Source organism: Mobula hypostoma, chromosome 13 (assembly GCF_963921235.1).
Source record: "Mobula hypostoma chromosome 13, sMobHyp1.1, whole genome shotgun sequence".
Taxonomy (NCBI): Eukaryota; Metazoa; Chordata; class Chondrichthyes; order Myliobatiformes; family Myliobatidae; genus Mobula; species Mobula hypostoma.
This window is the reverse complement of record NC_086109.1, coordinates 20866173-20880058: the sequence shown is the minus strand read 5'-3', so window position 1 is coordinate 20880058 and position 13886 is coordinate 20866173. Positions and strand designations below refer to the sequence as shown.

Below are 13886 nucleotides of genomic sequence, written 5' to 3'. Positions count from 1 at the left end.
CCTGACTTGCGTGACTAGAATTTAATGTTTCGCAGCAGGACTCCAACTGCGTATATTCCTGGAGACTAACAGGTGTCTCATTCTAATTACCCTCATACCTACCACACCAAAGTGCTCGCCCATTGTTATTGTTCCTCCTTGCTTCAGGCAAGTGGAAGGTGAGCAATTATTGCGTCTCGAACTACCACATTAGCTGTTGAAAAATATCTCAATAAAAAAACAACACAATATCATTTAATTATTCTCTAATTTTTCTCATGGATTTGACCACTCCTGGAGGTTACCCTTTAATTCCTGGAGACTCCAAACCAGTCTCCAGAGGGAAGGTGTCAACAGCTGGATGGGGAAAATCGAAATAAAGTAGTTTTAAAAAGAAACAAACAATACAATACCTGAGAGGAAAAGAAAATCTTACTGTCACTCACTCGGGCCTTGCCTGATTTCGCTAGAGAATAAATTACACTGGAGAAGTTGACACTCAAAACACCATCTCTGGAAAAGAGAGATAAATGGAAAAGAAATATCAAATTCAGTTGCGGCGATGGGGAGGAATCAGTTGACTGAAACAAAAGGGTAGGGAGGGGTCTGGGTAATGGTGGCAGGAAATCGAGAAGATCCAATGCACACAAGATTAACAGCCTGCTCAACTCTGCTGTTGCACAAAGAAAAACATAATTAAAATTAGTTCCAAACAGCACTAGGAATCCTCCCCAATACAGTGGGGATCGTTTCAAATACTAAATGCAATTTAATTACTAAGCATAAATATACAGTTACCATTGAATTCAACTTAACTCAGCAATAACTGAACAATGAAAGAACTTCAACACCCCATTCTGACATCACTAAATGCACTAGTTAACATAAGAAAGGCACTTTGTGTTTATTTAACAGGGAGAGTTGGTGGAGGGGTTTTAAGACGTAGGCTGTGATTTTTTTTCCCCCCTAAAGGCTGTGGAAATGAGAGTATTTTGCACCACTGAGAAATTAAGGTCAACATCAAGAAGGGCCAAACAGAAACTGCCAGAGATACTCAGCGTCTGTTGAGGAAAATGGACAATCAATGTTTTTGGTTGAAACCCTTATTTGTTCGTTGTTGTTTATATATACTTTTTGTAGTTTCTATTATTTTTTTTATTATTCCTATAAGAAAATTAATCTCAGGGTAGTATATGTGTACTTTGATAATAAATTTACTTTGAACTTCATCCTTAAAAACTCAAGAGAAAGTTTACAAGACTGTTGCCAGGATTTGAGGATCTGAGTTATACGGAAAAGTTGACTAGGGCAGGACTTTTCTTCACCCCCGCCCACCCCTCCCCCCCCCCCCGCAAGTGTAGGAGAACGAGCGATTTGATGGAGGCACACAAAGCCTTTTCCTGCATGGTTGGGTGAGAGTAGAACTAGAGGTCATCGGATACAGGTGAAAGGTGTTATATTTAAGGGGATGCTGAGGGCAAACTTCTTCACGCAGAGCGTGGTGAGAACGCAGAGCAAGCTGCAAGGTAGATGCAGCTTTGATTGAAGACTTAATAGAAGTTTGGTTAAGTACACGGATGCGAGGGGTATGGAGGGTTATGGACCAGGTGCAGGTTGTTGAGACTAGCAGAATAACAACTCAGCATGGGATGGACTAGATGCACTGAAGGGCCTATATCAATGCCAGTACTGAAAGGGTGATGGCAGTAGAGATAGCCAGGTCAAAAAGGCTGAGGGAAAGGGGTGGAGTAATAAGTGATTGATGGATGCTGGTGGAGGTGAGTGGCATAGCCAGGAAGCAACAAAGGGAAGCAGGTGATAGAATCTGATTGGACAGGAAGGTGGTGCATAGAACCAAATAAGGAGATGAGCAGGGCAGATGGGAACAGTGGTGATGGCAGAGGTGGTGAGACAGAGGGGGCAGGGTGAAATTGGGAGTGTGTGGGTGATGGGCGGATGAGGAATATGTAGGAGGAGGGACCTCGTATCTCAGACCCACACTTTTCTCTAAGAATGACCATAGTTTTTTCTGATTGAATGTCAATTATTTTCTGCTTCTGACTGCAATTCAATATTTGGATATTCTCAACGGACTTTTTTCCCCTGTACGTTTGCAAAGATTGAATAAAGGCTTGTGGCATCTACCTTCTCAGTAGTTAATTGGCAACACATTTTCCCCTTGATACGCCGTCAAAACCGTCATTCTCTAAATCTTGATATGAATCCCTCTTAAGCTCCTTTCTCAGTTTTCCCATTATAACAAGTGTTTACTCTCATATTTAGGAAAGGTAAATAAGCTATAAGAGCAAAGGCAGGTTAGACACACAAGAGATTGCATATGCTGGAACCTGGAGCAGAGAAAGGAAAAGAGATACTGTTCCACCATTTCAACAACTTAACCACAAACTAACTTATATTAGGCATGCTGCTATGAAGCAAAAGGCACCATACAAGCTTAACTGAAAGTCTCTGAAAGGTAAATCTTTTTTGTGCCATTCAGAAAAAGATTTGTGAAATGAGGTGACCAATGTTCACCAGCTGTAAAGATCCCATTACATAATTTCAAACAAGATATCTCCCTGGTTTCCTCAACCAACTTAACTTCAAGCAGATTACTTTGCCGCCTGTGGGTGTTGTTTTGAAAAGGAGGGTTTGCTGTTTTTTCATTATAACTGTGACTACAGTAGCCGGGGAAAACCACCACCACAGGTTCGCCTCCGTGTTGCATCCATTTTGACTTAGAAACATATCACTGAGTCCACATCATAGCACTCCCAACCCAACCGGGAGGTGGACATACATTCACCGGAAAGGGCATAGCACATTTATCTTTTCGTTGAGATACAGTGCAGAAATGGCCCTTCCAAGCCTTCGAAATGTGCCACCCAACAGCCCCCTGACTTAATCCTAGTCTAATCACGGGACAATTTACAACGACCAATTAACCTACCAACCAGTACGTCTTTGGACTGTGGGAGGTAACTGGAGCACCCGGAGGAAACCCACGCGGTCAGGGGTAGAACATACAAACTTTTTACAGGCAGTGGCGGGAATAGCAGACAGATGGCACCGCCTTCTCAAGGGCAAATTGGGACAAACTACAGAGAAGTATAATGGTTAATATGTTTATGGTAGGGTGGGGCGTCTGTTTCTGTGCTCTACTATCCCATGATTCAATAAAAGCCAGTGCTGGCAATGTTTAGAACCAAAAGGAGGAAAATGAAGCTCTTAAAATAAATGCTTAATTTGTTGAAGAATACTTTAATATATCTTGAGGTTACACAAAAATGCTACAGAAACCAACTTCCTGAGAGTGACGGGTGCAGCTGCAATGATTAATAGATCAGAGATATGGGTACTGGGCAGGTACTTGGAATTTGAACTACTGATTACGTGGATCATGGATGAACAAGAGTGCTGACTGCTTGAGCCCATTTCTATGATGCAATGTAAATGCGATTCTAAACATCTATTTGATTATCTGCTTATGAACAAGATGCTTGTAAATAACTGGATGCTTGCTTGTGGTTACTCAGATTAACAGAAAACATACGAGTACATCTTCCATCTTCCAGACCAAAGAACTGGTATACACTGCCTGACATTGAAATTTTGCAAGCTGGCAATTCTGATACAAATTGGAAAATGAATGCCTTTTCTAATGAATAAGTTATTGATAACAAATACTGTATTATCTGGAATGGTGAACTTTAAATATATTTATAAACTCTTAAGGATAGACCCTACATAAGCTCCCAATAGACAAAGGTATTGTTTTCAGGAAATCAAATCGAGGATGCAAACTTTATTTTTTAAAATGCAGAGATTTAACAAAATGTTTCCAGTAATGAGAGAACCAAGATAAACCTTTCAGAGTACCAGATCTCAAGGATATAAAATGCATTAGGGCTAGGGTTAGGATGCAGACATTTAACAAAATAGTTCCAGTAAAGAACATGAAATATCAAGGATGCAAGTTTTTTTTTAATTGCAAAGATTTACCAAAATAGTTCCAGGATTGGGAAGCTTTGAAAAACCAATAGAAGGCAGCTGAAAAAGTCATTAAGGAAAAGATGGGATATGAAAGTAAGCTAGCCAATAATATTAAAGAGGATCCCAGAAGTTTCTTCCGATACATAAAGTGTGAAAAACAGAGACGAGAGTGGATATTGGACTGCTGGAAAATGATGCTGGAGAGGCAGCAATGGGGAACAAGGAAATGGCAGATGAACTGTATAAATATTTTGCATCACTCTTCACTGTGGAAGACACGAGCGGTACGGGGGGTCATGAAGTGTGTGGAGTTACCATTTCCAGGGAAAAGTTTCTTGGGAAACTGAAAGGTCTGAAGATAGATAAGTCACCTGGACCTGATGGCCTGCACCCCAGGGTTCTAGAAGAAGAGGCTCAAGAGATTGTGGAAGCATGAGTAATGATCCTTCAAGAATCTCTAGATGCTAAAATTATTCTGGAAGACAGGAAAATTGCAAATATCACTGTACTCTTCAAAAAAGGGAGAGAGGCAGAAGAAAGGAAATTATAGGCCAGTTAGTCTGATGTTTGGGGTTGGGAAGAAGTTGGGAGTTGATGTGGTTTCAGGGTACTTGGAGGCACATGATAAAATAGGCCATAGTCAGCATGGCTTCCACAAGGGAAAATCTTGCCTGACAAATCTGTTGGAATTTGTTGAAGAAATAACAAGCAGAATGGACAAACGGAGAAGCAGTTGATGTTGTGTACTTGGATTTTCAAAAAGCCCTTGACAAGGTGCCATACATGAGGCTACTTAAAAAGTTACAAGCCCATGGTATTACAGGAAAGATTCCAGCCCGGATAAAACAGTGGCTGATTGGCAGGAGGCAAAGAGTGGGATTAGAGGAATTTTTTTCTGGCTGGCTGCCGGTCATTAGTAGTGTTCCACAGGGGTCTGTGTTGGGACCACTTCATTTTACATTACATGCCAATGATTTGGATGATGGAATTGATGGTTTTGTTGCAAAGTTTGCAGACAATATGAAGATCGGTGGAGGGACAGGTAGTTTTGAGGAAGTAGAGGAGCTACAGAGGGACTTAGATTAGGAAAATGGACAAAAAAGTGGCAGATGGAAAGAGTAAACAAAGGGACTGGGGAGTCCTTGTGCAGGATTCCCTATAGGTTAATATACAGGTTAAGTCTGTGGTGAGGAAGGCAAATGCAATGTTAGCATTCATTTCGAGAGGATTACGATATAAAAGCAAGGATGTAATATTGAGACTTTATAAAGCACTGGTCTGGCCTCATTTAGAGTACTGTGAGCAGCTTTGGGCCCCTTATCTTAGAAAGGACTTGCTGAAACTGGAGAGGGTGCAAAGGAGGTTCACAAAAATGACTCCAGGATTGAATGGTTTGTCAGATGAAGAGCATTTGATGGCTCTGGGCCTGTATTCACTAGAATTCAGAAGAATGAGGGGTGACCTATCAAATGGTGAAAGGACTTGATAGAGAGGATGTGGTGAGGATGTCTTCTGCGGTGGGAGAGTCTAAAGCCAGACAACTCATCCTCAGAATAGACAGCTGTCCTTTTAGAATGGAGAAGAGAAGGGATTTCTTTAGTCAGAAAGCGGCAAATCTGTGGAATTCTTTGCCACAGGCAGCTGTGGAATCCCAGTATTTATATATATTTAAGGCAGAGGTTGATAGGTACTTGATTAGTCAGGGCATGAAGGGGGTGAGGAGGCATGAAAGTGGGTCTGAGAGGGAAAATGGATCAGCAATGATGAAATGGCAGAGCAGATTTGCTGGGCCAAATGCCCTAATCTTGCTCCTACGCCTTATAGTCTTATCTTAATTCTTTATTTGGGTGCCATGAAAATTAAAAACAAACAACTTCCCACACTAAGATACATCTGTTACACCAGACACTCTCTGTCGACGCCACAATGACAAAGCATCAGCCACTTCAAAACTCACGGAACTGTAAGTCATTCCCAACCTCCAAGGGACTCTGACAGAAGAGCAGCCTTTACAAGGATAAAACCATAGAATTAAGCTACAGGGATACAGGAAAAAACAGTGAAGAAATGGGATCAGTTGAATTAAGCAGGATGCACTTTAGTGGAAATAAAGGGTTCTAGATTCAAAGTGCTGAAAGGTCTCTTTCAGTCTTGTATTTTTCACAACACAGGCCTTGGCCTACTCCACATGTGCTAGAAAAGCATCCAACCAATTCTCATCATCCAACACAACACTCTAACTGCTCCATCAAGTTTATGCACCCTTTTATTAAATTAATACATGCTTCATGGAAAGCAAAGCAAAAATATGTCTTGGGTGTGAGGCCACCAGGTTTAGAGAGAGAAAATACATAATCAACTGGCCACCCTGGATTTGTGTTGGAACAAAGGTCCCAAAGACTTCTCAGGCAGAAATGGAAAAGTTAAGAGAAGCTGGGTGAGGGTAAAGGAAGGAAACAAAGATAATTTTAATTGCTGTCTTTCCATATTGATAGCTTGAAAAAAGGAAAATCATTTTCACTGCTACATTTACCAAATTTACAATCAGGCTTTCTTACTTTTGTACACTCTAGAATCAGGAGTGAAGCATCAACAGACCACATTTCTAGGACTAGTGAACTGATGGATTCTATTTCCTGCAGGGAAAGTCTTTCTCTCGCTCTGAACTATCTTTCCAATCCCCCTTTCCAGCAGTATTCCAGTTAATTACAGGCGAACCATACTACTAACGTCCTCTACTTTTTTTAAATTGGCACTTCTGGCTTCTTTTGGGGCTATGATTCTCCTCTCGGGCTCAGGCACTAATAGGCTACCATGTATATCTTTGTGAAACAATTACTGGAGGAACTCAGCGGGTCAAGTAGCTTCCGTGGAGGCACAGGGGCAGACTGAACCCAAAAGGTCGGCGATTCCTTTGATGCTCCCTCCAAAACAGTAGCGTTTTATTTTTTGGCTTCGGATTATAACATCTGCCGTCTCCTATTTCTAAAGTTATTAGCTGTTCGCAGACTTAACAAACGATACTTTAACCTTTTTAACATGTGAAGTAGAAACACAACCGGAAGATACATTACACAACAATGTTACCGTGATCACGGTAACGCAATACAACGGAACAGGTAGAAATGAAATGGATGAGCTGTTACCTGCCCCTGAACTGAGAATTGTAAATATTTTTAAGTTGTTCTTTGTCGGTCACTTGTTGTTGGCCTGTATCCTGGAGAAATCTTATGAACTGCAGCCCGACTTCACGTTTTTCCTTCAAACTACGTTTCCTGGACATCTTAAGTCTGAGTTTTAAGTTAAGTGATACTCGAGCGAAGAGTTACAACTCTGAAAGTCGAAATAAAGTGAATCAAGGGGGCGAGGTTCAAAGCGTCACTGAATACTGCGCTTTGAAGAGACGAGTCGCCGTGAGTCAACCGTAATTTGTTTCAGGGTTTTTTTCGTAACGTAATTATTCTCATTACATTCCGGAAACGAAAGTGAAACTCGGCCGGGTAACAGCTGTTCTCGCAGACTGCCGCCAAAAAAAATACAAAACTTCATCCACGATGGTGGAAATCCTGGAGAGAGAGTAGGAGGGAAATCAGGGATGGAGATCCCAGGTCCGATACCCACGGCGATGCAATCAATAAGGGATTCTCCGTTGCAACCCCAGGACACTCTGCGGAGCACGTTTGCAAATTACTGGCGTACGTAAAACTCAGTTTGAAGTTGCACAATGTGTGCTCTGGGGGGCATCCTTCAACTTGTCTCTGAACGCAGTCTAAAAGCTTAATTTCTGTTCCGGTTCGAAAATGCTATGTTAAAAAACAAGTCGACCCAATAGGAAGTTTCGGTGTCTGCCCTTGCCTTTTCCCGATTTTCACTGAAGAGAATCTTATCCAAAACTGGTCGGCCATCTGCTCCTTCTAGTAACAATATCCCCACTCTGAATACAAAACGTAACGTAACACAGCTACTCTAATGAACAACATTGTGCTGCTAGGAAACAATTTATAACCATCTTGACTGAAATAAAGACACCAGATAAAGATCGGAACTTCAGCTGCGTTCCACTTTTCAGTTTCGTTCTTCATCTCTTCCCCCCCCACCCCTCCTTCACCACCCACCTGACTTCACCTATCACCTCCCAACATTGACGAAGGGTCTGAGCCTGAAACGTAGACTGTACCTCTTTCCTAGAGATGCTGCCTGGCCTGCTGCGTTCACCCGCAACTTTGATGTGTGTTGCTTGAATTTCCAGCATCTGCAGAATTCCTCGTGTTTGCGTTTTTAATCTCCCAACTTGTTCTCTTTCCCGTCCCCCACCTTCTCCCGCTTCTTCTCCCGTCCTGAAGAAGGATCTCGGTCCGAAATGTCGACTGTTCATTCATTTCCCTAGATGCTGCCTGACCTGCTGAGTTCCTCCTGTAACTTGCCCGTGTTGCTCTGGAAATTCAGCACAGACGTATTCCATCGGAGATAGCGCAATAACCACTTCAACCCAGGGCTGGGAATCGAGGTGAGAGTGGTCTAACTATGGATCCTAGAAACCTGGGATTGGAAGCATTGCTCTTGTTACAATTCCGGGGACCTGGGATTGCAAGAATTTTGCTCAGGGTACAGCCGTAGCACTGGGGCTGCAAAGCCTGGGATTGCCATTTTGGGCAGGTGTAATAGTAATTGTACTCATTGCAGACCTGAACGGCTTGAACTGGAACTGCAAAGATTTATGTTCATTTATGGTCTTAACTAGTTCTTTAAAGTCCAAGTTAATGTCAGAGAAATGTATACAATATACATCCTGAAATGCTTTTGTGATTGGAAGCTTGTGACCAGAGTGCACCCTTTTGGTTTGTTATTACATATTAACAACTCAGATACAGTATTAAGGTGAGGGGGTGGTGGGGTTAAATTTGCAAGACACAAAAAAAATGGATGGTGAGGGGATAGTCTAAGATTATAGAAATATCTTTGGAGACAGGAGAGGTGTTTTCTGTGTTGCTATAGAAATATATTGATCAGCTGGTAAACTGGGCAGAGCAATGGCAGATGGAATCTGATCCTGATAACTGCCAGATAATTCACTTTAGAATGTCAAATAAAGGAAGCTCAGACACCTTTAGTAGTAGGGCCCTAAACTTCACAAGGGCAGTAAACCATTGCCCATGTGAGAGGTGTCTATGACCAAGGGACATGGGTTAAAGGTAAGGAGTAAGAGGTTGAGAGAGGATATAGGGAATAATTTTATATTCACCTACAGATGCTGGCTGGAGTTTGGAATGTGGTGCCCAGGAGGGTGGAGGATAACATACTTTATGATACCTTATACTTTATTGTCGCTAAACAATTGATACTAGAACGTACAATCATCACGATATTTGATTCTGCGCTTCCCGCTCCCTGGAGTACAAATCGATAGTAAATATTAAAAATTTAAATTATAAATCATAAATAGAAAATAGAAAATGGAAAGTAAGGTAGTGCAAATAAAAAACCGAGAGGCAGGTCCGGATATTTGGAGGGTACGGCCCAGATCTGGGTCAGGATCCGTTCAGCAGTCTTATCACAGTTGGAAAGAAGCTGTTCCCAAATCTGGCCGTACGAATCTTCGAGCTCCTGAGCCTTCTCCCGGAGGGAAGAGGTACGAAAAGTGTGTTGGCTGGGTGAGTCGTGTCCTTGATTTTCCTGGCAGCACTGCTCCGACAGCGTGCGGTGTAAAGTGAGTCCAGGATGGAAGATTGGTTTGTGTGATGTGCTGAGCCGTGTTCACGATCTTTTGCAGCTTCTTCCGGTCTTGGACAGGACAAGTTCCATACCAGGTTGTGATGCACCCTAGAAGAATGCTTTCTACAGTGCATCTATAAAAATTAGTGAGGGTTTCAGGGGACAGACCAAATTTCTTTAGTTTTCCCAGGAAATAAAGGCGCTAGTGGGCCTTCTTGGCAGTGGACTCTGTGTGATTGGACCAAGTCAGGTCATTTGTGATATTGACCCCGAGGAACTTAAAGCTTTTGACCTGTTCCACTTGCGCACCACCGATGTAAATTGGGTCGTGCGGTCCGCTACTCCTTCTGAAGTCAACAACCAATTCCTTCGTCTTGCTGACGTTGAGGGATAGGTTATTGTCTTTGCACCATGCCACCAGGTTCTTAATTTCCTCTCTGGACTCAAACTCATCATTACCCGAGACATTTAAAAGCTTGTAGAGAAGCACTTAAATTGCAAAGGATGAGCTGGCTATGGACCAACCACTGTTAAGTAGAATAGATGGGTAAATGGTGATCAGCATGGGTCTATTGGGCTGAATGGCCTGTTTCCTGTGCTATATGACTCAATGAGTCAATAGTACCAAATATTTATGAGCATGTTGGCAGGGCTAGTGGGCCTGAGTCATTGGGACAGGTTGGCCAGGCTTCCTTGGAACATAGGAGAATAAGGGATAATTTTGTAGAAATGTTTACAATTCCAAGAAACATAGTTAAGGTGGATGGCAACAGTCTTTTCCCCAGGACATGGGAGACCAAAACTAGGGGACATGCCAGTCTCATGTTGGTTTTGCTTATGATCAGCCCATCACGTGGGCCTTGTCAAAAGCCTTGCTACAATCCACATAGACTAAGGCTACGTCCACACTAGACCAGATAAATCCATAACTGAAGCTTTTTCTCTTCGTTTTGACCCTCTGTCCACACTGAAACGGCGTTTTCCTCCCCTGAAACAAAGGTTGGGCGTTGTAGTGTGTACGGGGTAAATGACTAATTTTAAAAATGCTGTCATGACGTGCTGGAACAAATGGTGGCGGCAGCCCGGCATTTCATTGTTTTCTTGAACGCAACCTCCAACACCACAACAATATCTGACGCTAGATGTGTAACATCCTAATGTAACATTGTATTGAAATACAAGATAACACTGATGCAGACGGGTTTTATACATTTAACAAGGTGCTTTATTAATGTATTGCTTGTGCAAACATTCAATAGATGCAATTGCCACTTTTGCCCAGCAACTCGTTTTATTGCACATGTTAAATACAGCAAAATAATACACAAAGACATGGCAAAAGTAAAGGCAAACAAATGAGCTAACAGCAAACTTCACTTTTGTCCAGTAACAAGCCTTATTGCATTTAGTTGTACCTGTCGTCCCTTTCATCGGTGAAGAGACTATGGCTGTAGGAAATGTTTCTGGACAAACGTGCACCAAGTCTTTCGTTTGGCAATTTCCTTTTAAGATTTTCTAGTCTGTAACTGGACAAACGTGCACCAAGTATACCGTTTCCTCTTCGCTTGTTTTCTGTGTGTCCTGCGCATGCCCAGTAGGAGGAGATTCGCCCAAAGACCCATTTTAATGTGGACAGAGGTATTTTCAAAAACGTCTGGTGTAGACGCCTATCATTTTTACACGAAACCAACGTTTTCAAAATTATTCAGTCTAATGTGGACGTAGCCTAAGTTAATGTTCCCCTTCAAATGGACTCTCACTAAAGTTTATAGAAATGAGGCAAAACAGCAGTGAGGTCATCAACTGTACAGAGATTAGAGGAGACAGTGCTTGCTGCCTTGAGCAGATTAGGGTGAATGAATTCCCAGGCCCTGACAAGGTATTTCCTTGGATCTTGTGGGAGGCTAATGCAGAAAGTGCAGGAGCCCAAGCAGAGATACTTAAAATATGCTTAGCAACAGGTGAAGTGCCAGGGGATTGGCAGATATTTAATGTTTTTCCACCATTGAACAGAGGCTGTAACAATAAACCTTGAAATTATAGGCCAATGAACCTGACATCAGTAGTGCGTAAATGAATGGAAGATCTTCTAAATGACTGGATATATACGTATTTGGATAGACAGGGAGTGATTAGGGATAGTCAACATGGCCCTGTGTGTGGTAGGACCTGTTTAATCAATCTTATAGTTTTTTGAGGAAATTAACTGGACTGCTGATGAAGGTAAGGTAGTAGATGTTGTCTACATGGACTTTAACAAGGACTTTGACAAGGTCCTGCCGGAGAGGTTGGTCTAGAAGTGGCGTGACATTCAGTATGAGGTAGTAAATTGGATTAGACATTGGCTTTGTGGGAGAAGACAAAGTGATAGTAGACTGGAGGCCTGTGACTAGTGGTGTGCTGCTTAGATCAGTGCTGGGTCAATTGTTGTTTGTCATCCATATCAATAACCTGGATGCAGTACACTGGAAGGCTATTGTGGCTTACAGCAGGATCTGAGAAATGGCAGATGGGATTTAATGCAGACAAGTGTGAGGTGTTGCACTTCGGTAGAACCAACCAGAGTTGGTCTTGCACAGTTAACGGTAATGCCAGAGGGGTGTGGTAGAACAAAGGGATCTGGGGATATAGGTCCACAATTTGTTGAAAGTGGTGTCACAGGTAGATAAGTTCATAAAGAAAACTTTTGGCACATTGGCCTTCATAAATCCAAGTACTGAGCTCAAGTGATGGGATGTTATGGTGAAGTTAGTGAGGACTAATTTGGAGTATTGTGTACAGTTTTGGTTACCTACCTGCAGGAAAAATGTAAATAAGGTTGAAAGAGTACAGAGAACATTTACAAGGAAGTTGCTGGGTCTTGAAAACCCGAGTTATAAGGAAAGATTGAGAAGAGACTTGATAGAGGTTTACAAAATTGTGAGGGGTATAGATAGGGTAAATGCAAGCAGGCTTTTTCCACTGAGGTTGGGTGGGACTACAACCAGAAGTCATAGGTTATAGGTGAAAGGTGAAAAGTTTAAGGGGAACATGAGAGGAAATTCCTTCACTCAAAGGGTCATGTGAGTGTAGAATGAGCCAAAAACTAGTTAAGACCATAAATGAACATAAATCTTTGCAGTTCCAGTTCAAGCCGTTCAGGTCTGCAATGAGTACAATTACTATTACACCTTCCCAGAATGGCAATCCCAGGCTTTGCAGCCCCAGTGCTACGGCTGTACCCTGAGCAAAGTTCTTGCAATCCCTGGTCCCCAGAATTGTAACAAGAGCAATGCTTCCAATCCCAGGTTTCTAGGATCCGTAGTTAGACCACTCTCACCTCGATTCCCAGCCCTGGGTTGAAGTGGTTATTGCGCTATCTCCGACGGAATACGTTTGTGCTGAATTCCCAGAGAAACACATGCAAGCTACAGGAGGAACTCAGCATCTGGGGAAATGGATGAACAATCGTCAATATCCATTACCTTGTCTTCATCAACTTTCCTGGTAACTTCCTGGAAAAACTCTATAAGATTGGTTAGACACTCATAAAGCTATGTTGACTATCCTTAATCAGTCCATGACTATCTAAATCCTCGTTGATCAGGTCACTCGCCTAAGTGTAACCCAGTACTACCTGCCGCATGGTCGGGTGGTCAGCGACTAAACCGGCTCTCCCACCAGGCTTGCCTGGTGAGGACGGTGGCTAGACACCCTGCAGGACGAAAAACAAGACCTGTCAAAGGGCGGATGAACCCTCTCGTAGGGTCAACGGCCATTTAGCAAACACGTGCTGTGAAGCGCGGGAAGGGCATCCCTTGCATCGAAGCTTGGTCTGGCCATTCACTGCAACAGAACCTCCTCCAGCCGTCTTGGACCCCACCATGCAGCTGGATCCAGGAGGGGATGTCGAGAGGGTGGGTCTGGGCCTGTGCAACCCCCTACTCACCTAAAATCCATTCATGCACACGCTGTTCCTTTCTGAGGGGTTGGGTATCCTCAACACACCCAAGTCCTGTAGCGACGGACGAGTGGCGAAGCGGTGGGAGTGACCAGCTGGGAGCCGTAGTCACAAGTCTGTATGCAGGTGGCAGGGGAGAGTGCTCACACGTGGATTACAGAGTGAAGATCCGGTGAGGCAGCAGCCTCTGTGTCTGAGCAGCCCTGTTTAGGGAGGCACTGCTCACCCTATAATTAGGGGAGGGCCTAGAAAAGGTGGCTCA

The 13886-nt window shown here is 43.0% G+C and overlaps 1 protein-coding gene across 2 annotated transcripts in view; it reads right to left on the bottom strand.

Moving 5' to 3' along the window:
* LOC134355476 (putative helicase MOV-10) overlaps positions 1–7722 on the bottom strand; it is an 84503-nt gene extending 76781 nt beyond the window's left edge. Inside the window, exons 1-2 of one of the 2 annotated variants that reach the window (XM_063065412.1) lie at positions 7119–7722; positions 426–492 (exon numbers count right to left, since the gene is read on the bottom strand). In XM_063065412.1, the coding sequence (XP_062921482.1) occupies positions 426–492; positions 7119–7255 (204 nt within the window). In that variant the 5' untranslated portion in view covers positions 7256–7722. Of the gene's footprint in view, positions 1–392; positions 493–7118 lie in introns of both variants that reach the window. The other variant, XM_063065411.1, reaches the window with a different exon arrangement.
* Positions 7723–13886: the final 6164 nt, after the last annotated feature.